This window comes from Echeneis naucrates, chromosome 13, assembly GCF_900963305.1.
Source record: "Echeneis naucrates chromosome 13, fEcheNa1.1, whole genome shotgun sequence".
Taxonomy (NCBI): Eukaryota; Metazoa; Chordata; class Actinopteri; order Carangiformes; family Echeneidae; genus Echeneis; species Echeneis naucrates.
Window position 1 is genome coordinate 17,740,125 of NC_042523.1, and position 18,938 is coordinate 17,759,062.

Sequence of the window (18,938 nt, forward strand, 5' to 3'; positions counted from 1 at the left end):
AGCGCTCTTAGATGACAAATGGCCTGTAGGAGCTTCACAATAATGCTAACAAACACTTCACCTCTGCCCCTCAGCACTTCCTATAATGAAGCTTCAGTGGATCCCTGAAATCAAGGCTCTCCAGTGGCAAACTATGCTCCACTTTCTACTTTAAACATGATGGATGGGATTCAACACAGAACCAAACTGGGTTGTTTCAGTTCATTTCAGATTAATCATTTTAAGCTGAACAGGGAAACAAATTCCCTGAAGTAAACGGGAGCAGTTGGGCATAAAATGCCTTTTAAATTACTATTTTTCTTCTTAAATGTTTTTCAAAATGTCTCCACATAAACACACACGTAACTTTTGAATTCGGGAAAATACACACTCACATTTGCGTGCACACACACTCACACAGACAAATAAGTGGGCACTAGTGACATCACCACTATGTATTTGAGGCCTCTTCACTCCCTCAGTAACATACTGGACATGCACAGAGGCAGCTGCAGACCAGCTCTTTATGACCTCACACAGAAATAGTGGTTGGCTAGCTGAGCAGCCTCTTGGCCTTGTGTAACACTCTGTGCCTTTAGAGCCACAGCACGAAATAGCATCCCTATCTATCTCTTTTATTACAGACCTCTGGGTCTCTGGGGCCCTGGGACAAGAGGATAAAAAGGACTTGGAACTCCAGAAGCTACCAGTGGTGCCTGGCAACCAGCCTGTCTTTGAATATTTGGACCTATTTGTTTTGGGACTGGACTGGATCAAAGTTGAAGTGGCGCTTACTATGAGTTTGAAGAGCGAGAAATGGAGAACAGCATGCCAGCAGAACTAAGAGGAAAGAGAAACATGAGAGATACATTTCAGAGATCACTTTTTTTTTCCCAAGCAAATTCTGCTGTTAGTTGCACGCTTTATTTTACTGTACTGCAAATGTATCACTATATTGAGAGAGAGAACAGAATAGGGTATCTTTAACTAACATTTCTCTTCCATTATTGTAAACCACTTTGAATAAAAGTTTTGCCAAATGACTACATGAAAACACAAATGTGTATTTGTTATCACATAGGCAAAACAGTATATTACATGTACATGTACTCAATGTGGGACAAAACATACTGTGCATGCACATGTGTCCCTAACAACAAAGGATGGAGCCACATCAAATAAGGAAGAACAAAACTGAGCGGTAGAATAAAAAACTTCATATTGCATAAAACAGATATAGTACATCTAGCATATTGCAAATTCTAAAGGCATATAAATCAGTGCAGAGACTCTGAGCAACTCCATATAATGGGCCAAGTAGAATAGAAACAAATGTGTTCCCCCATTATGTTTAAAGATTCATTTATTCAACCTATTACCATATGGACTTCACCACAACGGATGGAGGAAAACAGTGGAGCAGAATAGATTAGGTTTACACAGATGCAACAAGAGGATAGTGGTTATTTTGGATGTCATGCCTTTATCGATGGTGCCATCGGGTGGCTGAAATATGTCAAGACACCAATCCAGCAATTCCTAGCATGACCACATGGCCGTTAGCTGCTCATTCTCCTATTGTCTATTTCTGACTGATCCTGTGAGGGTGGCATAGTGGTTAGTGCTGTTGCCCCACAACAAGTAGGTTGCGGGCTCAGTTCCCGGGCTTGGGGCTTTTCTGGGTACTCTGGTTTCCTCCCACCATCCAAAGACATAATGTTTGGGTTGATTGGTGACTCTAAATTGTCTGTAGGTTTGAGCGTGAGTGTGAGTTTGTTCATCTTTGTGTGCAGGCCCTGTGATGGACTGGCGAGCTGTCCGGGGTGTACACTACCCTCGCCCAGAGCGAGCTGGGATTGGCTGCAGCACCCCCTGCAACCCAGAAAGGGATAAGCAGTAGAAGATCAATGAATGAATGATCCTGTGAGTGCACTTTCTGAATCAACCCGACATAAGACGGGCCCTGAGCCCTGCTTGGCATTGTAGGTGTTGTTGGCACAATTCTCAACCTGTTGGTAACTGTGTTTGTGTATATCTACACCCCTCTTTGGCACGTCCGCGAACAGTGTGATGAAGCTCTTTGATTGCTGCACAGAAAGAGACAGAGGGAAGGGACAGAATCTTCTAGTGATAAAATAATATTGGCATTAAGAGTGACTTCTGTGGTTGTGTTTGTAAGTATCATTATTTTAAATGAAAGCTGAGGCCCTTCTCTATGAGGTGGTAAATACTGGATCATTACCTGCCAAATATTCAGTTGATATTCTATCTGCAATATTAAAGTTTATTTGATTTACAGCTTCAGTCAGCATGTTTAAGTTTCATACTGTATGTTTTTGTTCTCTGGCTGTTTGATGATTTTAAACATTGGAAAATGAAATCTATATTTATAATCAATAAAGTTCAAGTTAGAAAATATTTTCACTCATCTCTACTTTTATTCAAAGTCACATCAATATCTTAGATGTATTTTTAGAATTACTTAGATTTTAATGCAAATGGGAATAAAATTAATTTTAAATAAATTTCAGTTCCTACTATGAGATACAGCACTACTTCCAAAACACAAAAAGGGCAGAAAGAAAATCATATAAATTATCTTAAGCTGAGTTACATTAATAATAACACAGGCTTGCTGGTAACAATTTGGATATAGTCAATAAATTCCTGTGTGAAATGTTTAACAAACTCTTAAAATAAATAACTAAATGACAGAATATGTTCATTTTCTTTAAACCCAACTCTTGACAGAAATATCTTTGGGTTCCAGACACATTACCTGACAGATACAGATACAAACAATATTCACTACACTATATTACATTAAAGTAAAGCCGACCTGCTGGTTTTTAACACTTGAGTTCTACTCTCTCATATTCAGTGAAAGTATGTCGGAATCCTCAGTTTAAATATAAATGTTAATTTTTTCCTTTATGGAGCAGAAGAAGTATAATTATTTGGATTACTCATGTTAATATCAGGCAGTATTTGACAGCTGGTGATAATGTCAATCTTCTCAGACACGGCCTTCAGGTCATCCAGAATTAATCTTATGCTGTGAGAGGCGTTGATGATGGCGCCCTGCGATGTATTCAGCTGAGCTGTTGCACCACGCACCTTACACAAAAACAGTCAGACAGTTGAAACGCAAAGTTTGTGATCTAAAGTAAACAATTGTCAAATTTCACAAAACTCAGAAACCCACTAAGTTGCAAGTGATAAAGCTGTGATTCTTAGCGTACACTGCCACATATTTTGAGCTTAGATCACTCACATGCAGCTCTGCCTATCAGACATTGTCGGTCTATCCATTCAATTTTCAATTTAATCCACGATTATATTATGCTACCTTTTCCTCCACTGTGCTGTATTATTTCCATTTTTCTTGTGTACCACAATTTCTAAATGAATTCCACAACAGTAGTAAAAAAAAAAAAAAGAAAGAAAGAAAAAAAAGCTTTGAGAACAGTAAAGTATGAACAGTATTTAGGGTAAAAAAAAATAAACTAGATGTAATAATAAGTATTCTCAGCATACCTCCCTGGCAGCTCCGCCATAAAATTGTTGTACGGTCTGTGACACATCATGATACAGCCGGCTGTTAGACTCCCACAGCTTCTGCTGTAAAAGGGTGTCACCTGGAAAACGAACAGAATGGCGGTTCAAATGGCTGAACTGAGCTTGTCTTTATCCGACTGTTCGATCCATTACAGAATAGTGAGGGAACAAAGTGGGAAGATTCCTGCCTGAGAATAAACCGGAATGATCATTTATCATCACAACTCACACGACCACATTTTTAACAAGAGCTTTCGTTTTAATAATATGTTCATTTGATCGCATATCCGGGTGAAGACTGTGAGATGGAACTAAAGGCATCAAAAGCTTGTCGGCTGACTTTTGAGTTGAATTTGTTTTCACAAATGAGTTATCATAATTATGACTTGTGTTCCTCACCATGAGGTTTGTGTGTGGGGCTTGGCCTGTCTTCCACTATGGACCGCACATCTGGATGATCTCTGACCACGATGAGAGGAGGCAGGTCTCTCCTGAGTATCTGAGAGCTCTCCTGGCTCAGCACCGAAGCTCGGTCTGTCTGCTGGCCCTCCTCAGCCTCACTGTCTGTTTCTGACGCCTCTCCAGGCACCTGGCAGCACACGGGGTCAGACAAAAGGGGTTATAGAATCACAACTGGAGAGTTCGGATGGGATTTGATGTTCACACTCACTCTTTCTCTCGCTCGCTCACTCACTCTCACACTCACACACACACACACTCTCTCTCTCTCTCTCTCTCTCTCTCTCTCTCTCTCTCTCACACTCACACACACACACTCTCTCTTTCGCTCGCTCACTCACTCACTCTCTGTCTCTCGCTCACTCACACTCACACACACACACTCTCTCTCTCTTGCTCACTCACACACACACACACTCTCTCTCTCTCTCTCACTTACACACACACACACACACACACACACACACACTCTCTCTCTCTCTCTCACTTACACACACACACACCTTGGTTCCAGCTGAGGCAGTTTGTGGTGCTGGCAGGGAGGTGATGTAGACTTCATCATCAGAGTCCGTCTCAGACGCCTCACCCTGCACCACTATCTGGTACCTGCTGGACATGGCTGCGCACAAACACAACAGCAGAGACTCTTACTGAGGCTGAATAACGCTAACGGCGACATACAAGGTCTGCCTGAACTCGGTCACACTTTACAGCGTGATTTATAATACTAGATATAAACGGCCATTTCAAAAAGACAACAACGTGCCAAACCTGTAAAATCTAAAACACAAATCACATGAGCAACAAGGAAGTTGCTTGCCTTTCCTATTGCGTCATGCGTGACGTAGCGTACTGCGATTGGAAGACACGCCAACTCTCCAGGAGTGTTGTTTGTCCTCCGTACCAGCGTACACCGAAAAAAAAGCCTTTTAGGTTTCTTTTAGATTTCCTTCAGGCTCATGGTGAGACATTAAATTGTCCTCCACTTAGAAAACATGTTTTATTAACTGACGCAATACTTCTTAGTTTTGTGGCACATTTTATCCCGAAACGTTTTTCGCCCCCCAAGATGATTTTGGGACGAAATCCCGCTAACTCCGCCCGTGTGGACATTAGCCGAGCGTCCCAGTGTGGATATCGAGCTCATTACAGGAAGGGGAACCACATACACTTCGTATAGCCTTTGACAGGTACTGTAAATTTTAACTGATCTCTTTAAACTGATCTCATTAATTATTACGACTAACTAACTAGATAATTTGTGTTCCATTCATTATTCCTCACTTACAGAGACAGAAAAAGAAAACTGTTATAACGGCTAGCTCGAGTGTTGCTAGCCAACAGCACTTGAGCTATCTGGTGCTAAAGCCCAAGCTAACGCTAATCTGCTGAACAACAGCTGCCACGGTTACATGAAGATGTTTAGTTTGGGTCGTGTTGTATAATCACCTGTGTGTGCTGTTGTTTGGTTTTCTTCAGGGATGACAGACGAGACTCTGTTTGAATTTCTCCATATGGAGATCGTGTCCCATGTTTATAAGGAGCAGCAGGCAAGTAAAGGAGAGATGGACAACAAGGTGTGTTCAACGAAGGCACCGATCACATAATCCCAGTATACATATATGGATATATATAAGCATGTAAACACAGTTTCTGATCACTGACCAAATCAACCTCTTGAATTTTTTTCCCATTCAGGACAGAGCTGTCTGTGTTTCTGTCCTGGAGGGAATGGGCTTCAGGGTGGGACAAGGACTCATTGAGAGGTAGACAAGCCCAAACATATAGCCCTTCATATACAACATCTTCACGTCAGATGCCTTAAGATAATGTTTATTCTTTTCCAGGTTGACCAAGGACTCTCCCAGCTTTAAGGATGAGCTGGATATAATGAAGTTCATTTGTAAGGACTTCTGGACGAAGGTGTTCAGGAGGCAGGTTGACAATCTTCGAACAAACCATCAGGTAAAATGAAACTTAAAAAGGAACAATCTATGGAAAAGTTTACAATGTAATATTTTAAGGCATTGCGCAGTTCTGGTTGTTTGTGTAGCGTTGAGGTGGATGTGGCTCAACTGCAATTATTTCTCCAGCCGCTGTGATTTTTGACCTCACAAGCTCACTTTCAGTCCATAAATCTTTTCAAATGGCAAGAATTGGAATGATCATTGTGAGGCAGAAACCATATTTGTGAAAGCAACAAGTTTACTCTAATGTTGGTTAATTAAGGTCATCCGTTATTTCATTCAGCGTTGTACACAAAAACACGTTGTGCATACACTCAAGTTAAAACAAACTTATTTAGTGCATTTCCTACCATGTGCAATATTTGCAATCAGTGGTAATAGAGGTTGCCTTGTGTATTTTCCACCACAGGGTACCTACGTACTACAGGACAACAAGTTCGCTCTCCTGACTCAGCTCTCCAATGGAAAACAGTACCTGGATCAGGCTCCAAAGGCAAGAATAAATACTCTCTGGCTTTCCCACAAGCACACACACAAAGGCTATCATAATTTTGTCAGCTTGGGATCAATTGGAAAATTAGAAGTAGGTACTTAAACTTTTTCTTCTTGACAAGCAGGTAAATAAATGTGTATATATGCATGTTTTCTCTTAGCAACTCGCTTTTTCCTGTGGCATGGTGAGAGGAGCTCTGTCTAATCTTGGTCTGGACAGTGTGGTTACAGCTGAGGTCTCTGCCATGCCATCCTGTGAGTACTATAAAGATATTAAACCAGATTCAATTTGCCATTAGAAACAGTGCAGTAACTTGAAAAACTATCAATAGTAGCCATATTACCGTTAGTCATGTGAGGTGTCTTTGATTTCATTTTTGAGTTTAAGTTTGGATAAATCAGTAAAGGTTAAAAAAAAAATTGTTTAACCTTTCCTCCATTGTGTCTTGCTAGGCAAGTTCCAAGTGGTGATCCAGAAGTTGTGACCTGATCATCTGTTCTTAACCTGGTGCTAATAAAAAAGAGCCCTGAGGGGGTAGGTGGAGAGAAGTTTCTGTTCTCCTACTGAGCAGTCCAACCATGGAGGGAATCAAACATCACCCTGTTGCTTACAGGTGGGACACAAAGGACTAGCCAGTTACTGCTGACCCCTGGCAGGACATACACGAATAGCCAGAGCCAGAGCCAGAGCTTGTGTTCCTCTGAAAAACAGATTTGTTGGATGTTTTTTGTTTGTTTGGGGTTGTTGTTTTTTTTTTTCTTTTTCTTAAATGACTGAAGTTTATTAACCACCTGAGCCTAGTGATGTGTGATGTTCTCAGCTAAATGAATAGAGCCCAGCCCCTCATTTTAGGCTAGTTTTGGCTAAAAGAAATGTTAATTGTTAGTGGCTATACAGTAATGTGAATATATTGTCAATGATAAAGTCATTCAATATTATTTGTAATGTGTTGCATTGCTGAGTGCTATTAAAATGCTATTATTATTAAAAAGTAATTGGAAATGGAAAAAGAAAAAATGGAACAATCACCAAAATCCAGGATAAAATATAATTTTGGTTAATATTTAGGTTGTAGCATGTTGCCTCTGGGAGCTGGACGTTTCTTTTATGCTGGCAGTCAGTTACATCAGGGTTCATTAACTCCAAGGTCAATCTAGAATGAGTCACTAAGATGGCATTTGCATTTGACATGAAAGCAGTTTCCAATCCCAGCTTTTATACAAATGAAGTTTGAATGGCAGCTACTTCATAGACATTACTCTCATCCTCGGTATGATTTTGATGTTGTTGAGCTGACCACCCAAACTGGGTTTACATGTTAATTTTGTACCAAGTTGTACCAATTTTTGTTGTTTGTACAGCAGTAATATTAAGTAACATTTTCATAAGATTGTCCTACTATACAGTAGGTATAAATGTGTCTTGAGTGTGCTGAAAGGTTTTGTGCTCAGTTTGCATGCTTTTTTTTTTTGTTAGATTTATTATTGACACCTCACTCTGTATAAAGTCTACTAAAACAGCTTAAAACTGCAAGGGGGAGATCTGTGATTATTTTTGCTAAAATTTTGTGGAGTGCACAGTGATAAAAGAAATCCACCTTTGGTTGCTGTATTTTCCTCTTTATACCACCAGAGGGACATATATAACTGCCATTATCTTTGTGCTGCTTTACCAATTTCTTCATTCACCAATTAACATTTAAGTTAAGTTAAGTGTCTTGCTGTCTCTTCTTTCTCATCACCTCTTCATCTTGCCAATGATCTGCCAGTGTTTGTGTGGCAGAAGAGGTGAACTAATGTGGCTGTGCCATGTAATGACAAACTCTATTGAGAGTTTGCATGATGTTGAGTGCACCATAATGACATATTACAGGTCAACCAGCAACATCACCTCAATATCCATCATCATCATTTTTTGTTTGTTTTGTTTTTATCCCAATGAATCACTTTATTACGAGGTGCTACTATCTAAGGGTAGATATTATGTATGAAAGTCAAACTGAACTTGAACCTTTTCAAGAAATTCATGGTCAGTCTTAGGCTTTAAGTTAGCATTTTGCATCAATTCGTTCACAATGATGCCAACCAGTTTCAGTAAAATCTGTCATCAGACATGATACAGTATAAACAGACAGTTCAGTTCACCCTCCTGATGTTCATTTTAGTTAGATTTTGTTATGGCACCACTGTCATTAGTGCCCTAGTTGATGTAACATTGTAGTTTTCTTTTTGTGTCTGTTCTGGTATCAGTGTAACTATTTTACACAATAAAGGTCTTTATATCTTTATCAATGTAATGTCCAATATAAATAATAGAACCACCATAGAAGTTGGATTTCCCATAATATGATGCCCAGCCTCAGTATTTTGCTAAATATTTAACACACTAATGGTAATGCTGCCCATCAACAATGAAGGCAAAATCCTGCACCAAAGCTACTAATTGAGATCACATCATATTATGGTCATATATGAATGAGACATTTACAGACATTTACACATACCTTTTAACATCATTTCAAGTGATGGTCATTTCTGTTGCCTCTGCTTTTAACGATATGATTGTAACAGTTTAGAAAGTATTAGTTTGCCACCAACTGGGAAACAATTGCCATCCAACTCATCTGTGTTTGTTCACTGACTGCACTGAAAATGTTAAATGCATGATATTAAATAGTAACAGGACAGAGAGGGAGCGCACATTAATTTAACCTCGTCTTATAGAGTTGCTCCACCAATTTTACACATGAAGAGTTTTCTCATCATGCAAAGTTCCAATCAGTCTCTGAAAACATTTGTAAAATGGCTTCTGTGGCTCCTGAAAGAGCTTTTTCAAATTCAGAAAGTTAAATCTAGTGTTACAAAAGTTGGCATAGAGCTGGGAGGTCAAGGCTAATAAGATGGTTTCCATTGGTTACACAATGGGATGTATAAGATCCAGTGGTTTTGGAGCTTGACTCCATCCCAGGACTATGTTTCTGAATAACTCAGCTTCTGATGCACAGTTTAAATAATTCATTTAAAAGGACATTACTTTCAAGTCTCCTAACTTCATACACACACAATACCACATTACTCTAACGTCCCTTTAATATATTTTTAACTCTGGCCTTAGATTTTGGGGTAGCATGTGAAGTGGGCCGTCTCCATAATTGTGCAGGTCCTCAAGACAAGAACACTTGAATGAGCTTACAATTTAAATAAGTGGTTATAGATAGACTTCTGCTCTATCTTGGTTATCAGCACAGTGCATTTCAGATAATAACAAGGTGGTATGATCTCTTGGAATTTCTACAAAACTGTACCAAAACTGTGAAGGAAGGTAACAGGAAATTGAGTTAGGTGCATAAATGTGCAGCACCTGACTATACCCTATTTGTTGCAACTCATTAAACACTTAGTCCAAATCCTCTCTGCAAAGAAAGAAAAAAGAAGTCAGAAAGAGGGATTAGAGTGAAAGCCTGGGAGGGGGTAGACTTGTAGAAAGTTGGTGAAGGAGGAGACTGAGGAAAATGAGATTTTGAGAATGAAGAGCCTCTACAGGAGGCTAGAGGAAAATGAAAGCTAGAAAAGAGAAGTTTATTAGAGGTGGGGGAAGAGTAGGAAGCAGTGTAGAAAAAAGATGAAGGTGTTATAGTGTGGAAAGAGACTTGGGGGAAGGTGTGAGAGGTTTCCTGTACCTTAATGTCTTGCAAACATTAAGAAAGGGAAGCTGGAAACCTGGGACAGCGGGATGATGGTGAGAGTTGAGCAACAGCTGTTCTGTGTTGCTCTATTCGGGTTTGCTCCCCTTCCTCCTGCTATAGCCTGCATCACAATGTCACCAAGGTACTCACAAAAGGGACTGGTGAATGGAGGAGGAGGAGGAGGAGGAGGACAGGAGGGTCTAGGAGAAAGAAAGGATGTGGGGGTTTGCAAGTAAAATCAGCATTCATTCTCCTAAAATGATGACTTGCTACAATCCGACAACACTGTCCACATGGACTGGCCGAAGCTTTTTGTAGTGTGAGACCTGCCAGTCTATTGATCTGGCTTACATTACCTAAAAGCAACTCGCCTCAGTTAAATTCATCAGTTGGTTGGAAATCACCACTTTGATTAATCTGAAATCTCATGATCATTGACAGTTAATAAACAGTCATTCATTCGCAAAATCAAATTAGAAAAATAAATTAAAATCTCAGTGTACTGGCAAACCTTTACAGCTGAATTACGACCTGCACATCAGCAGGTATAGACAATTTTGACACTGCTTGTGTGCTAACAGAAAGACGCAGCCTGAATAAAGTATGCTTTAGCTAACTATATACTTACATTTTATTTCTCAGCATTTAATTAGTGTTTAGTTATAAAAAAAAAAAAAAAACTAACTGAGCTAGCATTCACTAGTCACTAACTTGTAAAAGGTAGGGCTAAGCTAAGTGCTAGCTTATACCAGATGTGCCAACTGCCACTGAAGTTTCCTTACAAATAATTTTTATCTTCTTAGATGTTCTATTTAAGTGAATTAGACCACAAGATACGACACTTAAGATTAAACTAACCTTCAAAGGTCAGTCATATTGTCTCTGTGCCTCCTAATGAATCTGCAGAGGACCAAGGTGCTTTATTTAACAACCTGTATGATGCCGCCCACTTTCATCCTCTGTAAGTTCTCACCGTCCCTTCTTTGTCTCAACACTTCTTTTTCACAGCTTTTATTTCTTTTTCTTCCTCCCCCCACTATTACACGTTCTTCCACCAAATCTACCTATTCAATCTCCTCCACTCATGCATAGTTAAGACTGAGATTCTCTGTCTCACACACTCAAACACAAACTGTCTCTCGGGGCCATATGTTGACCTGCAGTGGACCTGAATACAGCCATCTGCCTGCCTTTCCTATGTCCCACAGGGCAAGAGTGTGGGAGAATGTCTATCAGACACAATACAACACACACACAGACCATACGAGCACACACACGCCTTTAACCCCTTCACAGCCACTAATCACTCCCAGCCAGCCCATCTCATGTTAACTGTGACAAGATAATAGCTGGTGTGTGTGTGTGTGTGTGTGTGTGTGTGTGTGTATGAAACAGATTCCTGGAGGGCCAGCCATGAGTGTGCATTTTAAGCCCTGCCATCTCATCTTCTCTTGTGGGATATTGAAAATGAAAACTCTGACTTTAGTAAGAACAAAGTGAGCTGTCTGGGTCTTGCGTGCTGACAAAGCTCCTGCTTCTCAAAGTCTCAGTTGTACAGCCCATAGCAGTTTATATAAAAAAAAACAAAAAAAAAAAAAAAACAACAACTCAGCTGTCATGCAGAGTTGAACCAGGGAACGAAATTTGGAGATTTAACTGAAAGAAAGAAAAGGGACAAAGTTAGAGAGCAAGGATGGAATCACTTGAGGCATTGAGGGTGATGGGAAACGAGTGACCGCCCACTATTGGCAAGATTAAACCCCAAACAAAAGACTTCTTATCACCACATGAAATCTTAGTGGCATGGCTGCACACACATGCACACCAGTGTCCCGCTGTGGATGGAACAGGCGTGACTGGACAAACAGATTGATTTTACTTTAAAAAAAAATTTCAATCTGATAATGTGTAACCACCCAAGAACCATTTCAATAGGTGACTAAAATGAAATATACATTTTTTAACCTTTTAAGTTTGGATTTACTTCATTAGACATACTTTTCCCTCTTGCTTTGATTAAGGGAATACAGTAAAAGTCTCTATAGAAACCTAGACTTCAATGGACTGACAAAGCAAATGTCAGCATTTCATTGTAAGCACAAGCAGAGGCTGGAAGGAAGGAAGTTCAGTAATTCTCATGTTTCAATTCTCAGTTTACCACTTCTTGAAGCGTTTCACCTACAGAGTGAAATTAGCCTAGTGCTTGATACAAGCCCCTTTGAATAGTTGGGGAGCTCTTGAAATTGTGTTGACCTATTTGTTTCTTCTGTAGCTCTGCAAAGAAAATCAAACTGTGTTGATTATACAAGTTCTCAGATAAACAATGTGATAAAATGTGTCTTTGTGGATGTAGTTACGTCCCCCATGCCTTGGCCTAATGAAAATAGCTATTTGAAAACCTGGGATAAAAATATTAATTTATGGCACAGAATAAAAAAAAACAAAACAAAAAAAAAAAAAAAAACAAAACAAAACTTGTCAAGTAAATTGTTGAGCGCAATAAATTCAATTATTGTTCTTGTCAGTTTATGCTGATCTCCAGAAACTGGCTCTGTGCTAATCATTCATTTACTGTCTTCACCACTGTGTTGAGAGATCATTTTAAGTGCGTTTGTTTTATCTTAACTTTCAACAATGTGTCTAGAAACAGTTAACCTCTACAGTGCAGGCCCACTAGGAGTGTGATCAAGATTGAAAACTGTAAATGACAGTTCACTGGTTTCCTGCTTAAGTCCTTCCGGCAACTCCCCCCTGAAACATCTCAAATGTGTTTGTGTTGTGTGTAAAAATACTACAACAGCATAACCTAAAAGGAAGGCAACACACTCAAGCCTCAAAGCTTGTGCATTTCAACGCTAGAAGCCAGTGTGCTTGTAGAATTGACCTCTACACGTTAAAGTAAAAGCATCAAAAGGTGAAAATAAACTAAAAAAAAAATGTCAATTTAAAAAAACAAAACTTTATTTGCAGTACAAAAGAAAAAATATATTAAACTTGATACAAGCATTAACAACTCAAAGTGTTCTATAAATACGTTAAAATAAATTAAAGAAATTAATTTACTAAAGATTATCACCTTTAACACTGAACAGGCCTCAAACTTGTTGATGAAAAGGCAATTTAAATAGACCGGTAACAGCACAGTGTCTGCTCTTCTAACAAACTACATCATAAACACACAAAACAGCCAAGTAACATGTCTAAAACACTAAGCATATATACCCTAACTGCTGGATCTAGTACAGTAAGGCAGCACATGTGACTGCACTTCGCATTTGTAACAGTACAAAGCCAGAACAGGAGGAAGTAATACAAAGATGGAGGATAGTGGGATGACACTCAGAAAAACATGAGTATGTAAAACAAAATGTAACACTGATGCTGCCTGTGGACAAGGGAGGAAAAGAAAAATCCCACTCCTGGGAATGTTTGCGTTCAAGATCACCTAAAATACAAGTTAACATCACAAATGTTTTAACAAACTTGCCAGAGCTAAAAGCAGGACCGTTATAAAGTAGTCATTTGACTTGGTTGAACTTTACTTCTGAGGCAAGTGCATTGAAACCCAAGCCGTGCTCAGACTATATCAGATTACACTAAATAACATGAAAAATAAAGCGATTGCTTCGAATTAAGGTTTCTGACCATCTTTGATTCCCACTGCAGAAGGATTTTCTGCAATGCTGGCTGTTTGTGCTGGCACACTCGACATATCAAAGCCCTTGAAATCCAGCTGGCAAGTCATACAGGTAACGACATGTCATGAATGTGGGAGTTTGATCAGTCCCTCATCCTCCTCTTCTAAGGCATGTTCAGTTTAGTCATTATGCATTTTACTGGTAACGGTTTGTCAACACTGCATGACAGAGAAAAACACTTTTTAGATATCTTAACAACATAGAGACCTGAACACTCACTAGCTTATGTGACTAAAAAAAAAAAAATTAAAAAAGACTCATCTCCCTCCTCACATCTTTCTTAACCTGCTTTCAAATCTTAGTTCAATACTGACATGACCTGTTAAACTATTCAGGTTTTAAAAACGTACCAATCAGGTTCGAGGCCAGTGATAGAAACACAATCTCTTTGATTGTAAAGTTATGAGGGGTATAACAATTTCACCAGCTTATCAACAATACTGTGTACAATTAATGGAAAGGTAATAATAGAATAGGCCACACTGTGTTTGAGCTACTAGCAGATGTCTTTGGCTTCATCACATTCTCAAGCTCACTTGATAGATGTTGATAAAATGTAAATACAAATGGAAAGGTTGAACTACACAAAAGACGGCACTTAGACCAATCACACTGTGATTACAATATCTTTCTCACGATTTGCCATTTTGACATACTATTTCAATAAAGCATCAAACACTTCCAGCACTATTAGACTTCTATCCTGATATGTTTTCTGTTTTGGTGGCTACACATTTCAACTTCTATATCACCGTGGCTTCCCTTAATCACGTGACAGCAGCGAGTCAGTCACCAAAGTCCAACAGGGAAATTTCTGTCAGCTCCGATTCAGTCAGTTAAGTCCTTGTTTCCTTTGAAACCACTGAGGTGCAAAGGAAGTCTGAGTAGTTGGTCCTGTTGCTGTGTGTGAGGGGAATGTGCATGCATCTGTCAAGTGAGTGAGTGTGTGCTTTAGCATAAATGTATGTGCTGCATATTTTGTGTTTGAGTAGCATTTGAATGGTTGCAAATCTGTATATCTGTATTTCATATAACAGCCTTAAGGCAGAATTCAGTAGTGTCCTATGGAACAGAGAGCTGACTGAATACAGCCAAACGCCTACTGTTGACCTCATTAATTCCACTGCAGGGTTCAGAGCCACTGAGCGATCCAGCAGAACTGTTCCCATCTTGGTCTTGGTCTGACAGAGAGGTGTAGGACAGGGAACGGGCACCTAGTGGCCCAGGAAAGATAGCAGCAGCACTAGGACTTTGCCTCAGGGAAGGAGAATCTGTTGGAGAAAGCCCACATGGAGAGCAGCCAGAGTCTGGGGAAGGCAGGAATTGAGATTGGGGATCTGCTGCAGTAGCCAGGCACATGGATGGTCGATACTGGTGCACAGTAGAGGCCTCAAAGGGAGAATCCATCTCGAGGAGGGCATGAGAGAGGAGGTCAGTTATGTCAGCGCAGGAAGGAGTAGAGGCTGAAGGAGCAGGTGAGAAAGAGGTGCTGGCAGGAGAGGGATGAGCAGTGAGGGCATGCTGAAAGGCTTGCTGAGGAGCAGAGGGAAATCCAGCAAAGCTGAAGCTCTGTCTGACAAGAGGAGGTCTGTGTGGGTGGGAGGAGCAAGATGGCTGCTGGGAAATGCTTGAAGATGAGGATGAGGACGAGGAAGAGCGAGAATAGGACTGCTTCTTTTCTTCCTCATTGTTGTGCACAAAGTGGCAGCGAATCCCGTATGGGCAGAATCCGATGGTGTGAAATGTACGACATGGCTCAGTTTTGTATTTCGGATGCCTGTTTAGATCCCGCAGCTCCTCGGGTCCATGAGCAAACTGGCACTTCCCACCATATTTGCACAACCCGTTCTCAGTGAAAGATCGGCAAAGTTCTGTCTTATAGCGTGATGAGGAAGAGGAGGTGGAAACAGATGGGTTGGATGAGGAGGAGCTAGAATTCAGTGCTGCAGGGCTGATGTCACTTTGGGAGGGCTTTATGTCAGTCCCAAGCCAGCCTAGACTTGCTGCTGTGGTGCTGCTGGTCTCCACCATGCTGACAGAGCGCTGGGCAAGGAAGGCTGACTTTCCCCACTGGGAGGAATTGGACAGCTGGGAGGGCAGCCAGCTTTCTGACTGCTGCCCCCTTTGGCTGGAGGTCAAAAATACATTGACAGACGGCTCAGTTGGGAGGCAGGCGAGAGATGAGAGGGAAAATGATGATGCATTGCTACGAGGCTGACCGATGTAACCTGGGGTTTTCATTGCCATACTGAGGGATGGCAGCGGTCTGTTCGACTCCCTCAGGTCAAGATTGAGCAACTGCTGTAGGAAAGAGAGACAACAACATCAGCCCGTAACTATTGAAGTTCATATCCAGCAGTTCAATTTAAATCAATTACTGACATTTCAATCAGGCACCATGATTGCACTACTGATCAGCACTTCATTCATTCATTCATTCATCAATCCCTCTATCCTGGTGGACTTTTCAGATTAGATTCTGTCATCCTGAGTAAATATTTGAACTGCATTGGTGTTTAAAACAGTACATGGAAGCAAATATTCAAGCAGAGTAGAAACTTGTTTCAGTGTTGTCAACACAATCACTAAAACGTTGCATTTGTAGGTTAGAAATTACAATCCTCCTGTTGTTACCAAAGGGGACAGTGGGGTTTTTATTCATACTGGTCTGAACTATAAAGTAGAACGAAGATAATAAACTGCTGTCATCTGAGCTGGAGGGCAAAGCTGTGGTTGCTGTCAAGCAGCATCAAGATCAATCAACACAATCTCTCAAATTCACACAAACAAAACCACAAGAGGCTCAATCTTTGCAATCCTACAAATAACTACATCCCCTCCAGTGATGGTAGTGGCTGATGTCTCTTCATGGTGTAAAAATGATCAACAAGTTTCTGTTTTCTCATCAAGTCACTGCCAGAGCAGCTCCACAGCTTCGATTACACAACTTCTGGTCGTTTGCGGGGATGTTTTGATTCAACTCGCTGACGTAGTGTGACGTGTGTAAGTCATAATTATGATCCAGTGGTATGATATTATGATATTATGATATATATAAATATATATATAGGTTGAAGTGGGACTAAACTATCGAAATGGCCCAGAAGTAGACAGTTTAAAGGGCCCGAGCAGCGCTGCACCGTCAACAACCAGACCAAACTCAACTTCACTCCCACTTTGGGACGAGCTCTCTCCGGGTTTATGTCAACTTTAAACCCGCATAAAACACCCACAGCTCGACACAGACTTTTCTTTAAAGTCAAACTTTTAAAGCAGACCCACCGTACAATCAGCTAAAGGTGCGATTTGAGGTTTGAGGCAGATAACATAAACTTAGCAGCTCAGCTAGCTAAGTTAGCTCCTGTGACCTAGCCAACTTTTTTCTTTCTTTTTTTTTTTTTTTTTTTTTGCTCCGCTTCAACTTTCTTTACAGCCCCCCTCCTCTCTCTCTCTCTCTCTCTCTCTCTCTGGCTCCTTTACCTTGCACATCATTTCCTCCAGGTCTGCAAACTGGTTGAGTTTGGGGTAAGAAGGCATCGTGGTGTAACTAAAGTCTCGGTCCGATCCCCGGCTGCCCCCGCAGTGACAGACGTGGGCAAATCGCTGGCATGAGTCGGTTCGAAGTTTCCAGCAGCGGCCGCGGTGCCAAACAAGCCAGAGAGCCGGACCACGTGTGGATTTAAAACCTAACCCCGCAGTTAGCCCCTCCCCCACCAGCCTCCACCAGCCTCCATCAGCCTCCATCAGCCTCCATCAGCCTTCACTCAGATACCTGAACAACATCAGCTCCTCTTTTTTCATTACTGCCGGGTTGTCGTCATGATCCAAATCAGTCAGAGCAAGAAAATAAATGGATACATGTCAGACACACAAAGTGTGGACTGGTTGGACTTTAAAACTTCTTTGTGTTAATTTTTTTTTAGAAACACTACCAGTCAAAAGTTTTGACTGGGAGCGTATATATATATATATATATATATATATATATATATAGTATTTTTTAATGCTTTTTGTCTTTCCCTTGTCCAACATTGAAACACCAGAGTCAAATTTGTTATACGTTTACACATACCTGGCAATAAATAAATATATAATAAATATTTCTGATTCTGATTCTGAGAGAGGATGTGTTGTTTGAATATGAACGGCTGTTAAATGATTCTGGTATTTCATGGCAGATGCTCATGTAGGTCTTTCTTTGGTTAATTCCAGTGCTTCATGTTTTTGTTTCTTTGTTTTAATTTGTTTTGGGGTTTTTTTTTGCTTTGGTGTTAATCTTAATGACTATCCAAAATCATGAGACTGTGGCTAGAGGTAATTAAGATAAATAAAGGTGGCAAAAGGAAAGAGTAGAAAAAGAAGAAATAGAGAGAGATTGGTCTTTGCAAAGACAAAAAAAAAAAGGGGGGGGTGAAAGAAGAAAAAGGGAAAGCTGAACATATGGGGACAGAAGACAGTATGTAGACAGGCAGGCCCTGAGACAGACAAGGAGGAGCAAAGGATTTCATTTGAAAGATAAAGGTGTGAAAAATTCCACCACAGAGCGCTGAGAATATCTGACAAGCCTCACACACACACTAAGAGAGAGAGAGAGAGAAATACAAGGTTGTTCTTCTATCTTTTATTTTTACAAGGAGCTGAGAATTTGAGATATCAAAGCAGGACAACATAAACATAAATGCACCAAAGGCCTTTCACCCTAAAACCCAAGGCCTGGGAAATCATTAATGGTTTAATATTTCTTTCATGACCAGTAACAGTTTTTTTTTTTTTCCTCACAAACATGGAACTTGCACACAACCGCACAGATCTGCGAGGAGTGAAAGGGTTACACCTCTGGGATTGTTAGCAACACTGCAACAGCATGTGCAGTGGCCTGGCAAGTTGGCAAACAGTTGGCTGCAACTTCAGAGTAATAAACGGCTTTCAGTGTGTTTCGTACACTTCGGTGCTTCTCACAGCCAGATATGAAGGTTTGTTACCTCTGGGACAGAACGTGCTGAAACATAATGTATAAACATCTGTCAGTGGGAGATAAGTGGTCTCTGATTATCTCCGTAATTTAGACTTATAATTGTAATCGACTGTATGCTCAACTC

The 18,938-nt window shown here is 40.5% G+C and overlaps 3 protein-coding genes across 3 annotated transcripts; 1 reads left to right on the forward strand and 2 right to left on the reverse strand.

The window, feature by feature from the left end:
* Window positions 1–998: 998 nt before the first annotated feature.
* bloc1s3 (biogenesis of lysosomal organelles complex-1, subunit 3) lies at window positions 999–4,793 on the reverse strand. Its single transcript, XM_029517928.1, has 5 exons — window positions 4,768–4,793; window positions 4,500–4,615; window positions 3,937–4,126; window positions 3,517–3,617; window positions 999–3,096 (listed from the first exon to the last, which is right to left on the reverse strand). Exons 2-5 carry the CDS (start codon window positions 4,611–4,613, stop codon window positions 2,911–2,913), a joined length of 591 nt encoding a protein of 196 aa, XP_029373788.1. The 5' UTR covers window positions 4,614–4,615; window positions 4,768–4,793; the 3' UTR covers window positions 999–2,910.
* A 336-nt stretch (window positions 4,794–5,129) lies between these two features.
* On the forward strand, window positions 5,130–8,743 carry trappc6bl (trafficking protein particle complex subunit 6B, like). The gene is made up of 7 exons (XM_029517557.1): window positions 5,130–5,186; window positions 5,476–5,573; window positions 5,695–5,762; window positions 5,844–5,961; window positions 6,373–6,456; window positions 6,617–6,710; window positions 6,909–8,743. Exons 2-7 carry the CDS (start codon window positions 5,478–5,480, stop codon window positions 6,938–6,940), a joined length of 492 nt encoding a protein of 163 aa, XP_029373417.1. The 5' UTR covers window positions 5,130–5,186; window positions 5,476–5,477; the 3' UTR covers window positions 6,941–8,743.
* Window positions 8,744–13,080: 4,337 nt separating this feature from the next.
* LOC115053098 (mRNA decay activator protein ZFP36L1) lies at window positions 13,081–17,487 on the reverse strand. The gene is made up of 2 exons (XM_029517662.1): window positions 17,320–17,487; window positions 13,081–16,140 (listed from the first exon to the last, which is right to left on the reverse strand). The coding sequence occupies exons 1-2, from the start codon at window positions 17,374–17,376 to the stop codon at window positions 14,902–14,904; spliced, it is 1,296 nt and encodes a 431-aa protein (XP_029373522.1). The 5' UTR covers window positions 17,377–17,487; the 3' UTR covers window positions 13,081–14,901.
* Window positions 17,488–18,938: the final 1,451 nt, after the last annotated feature.

Coding starts and splice junctions, on each gene's coding strand:
- trappc6bl (XM_029517557.1), top strand. CDS start 5,478: ATGACAGACGAGACTCTGTTTGAATTTCTCCATATGGAGATCGTGTCC. Junction 6,457..6,616: donor ACCTGGATCAGGCTCCAAAG/GCAAGAATAAAT, acceptor GTTTTCTCTTAG/CAACTCGCTTTTTCCTGTGG. Junction 6,711..6,908: donor GGTCTCTGCCATGCCATCCT/GTGAGTACTATA, acceptor GTGTCTTGCTAG/GCAAGTTCCAAGTGGTGATC.
- LOC115053098 (XM_029517662.1), bottom strand. CDS start 17,376: ATGCCTTCTTACCCCAAACTCAACCAGTTTGCAGACCTGGAGGAAATG. Junction 16,141..17,319: donor TGGAGGAAATGATGTGCAAG/GTAAAGGAGCCA, acceptor TCTTTCCTACAG/CAGTTGCTCAATCTTGACCT.
- bloc1s3 (XM_029517928.1), bottom strand. CDS start 4,613: ATGTCCAGCAGGTACCAGATAGTGGTGCAGGGTGAGGCGTCTGAGACG. Junction 4,127..4,499: donor CTGCCTCAGCTGGAACCAAG/GTGTGTGTGTGT, acceptor GTGTGCTGCCAG/GTGCCTGGAGAGGCGTCAGA. Junction 3,618..3,936: donor CCCCACACACAAACCTCATG/GTGAGGAACACA, acceptor TTCGTTTTCCAG/GTGACACCCTTTTACAGCAG.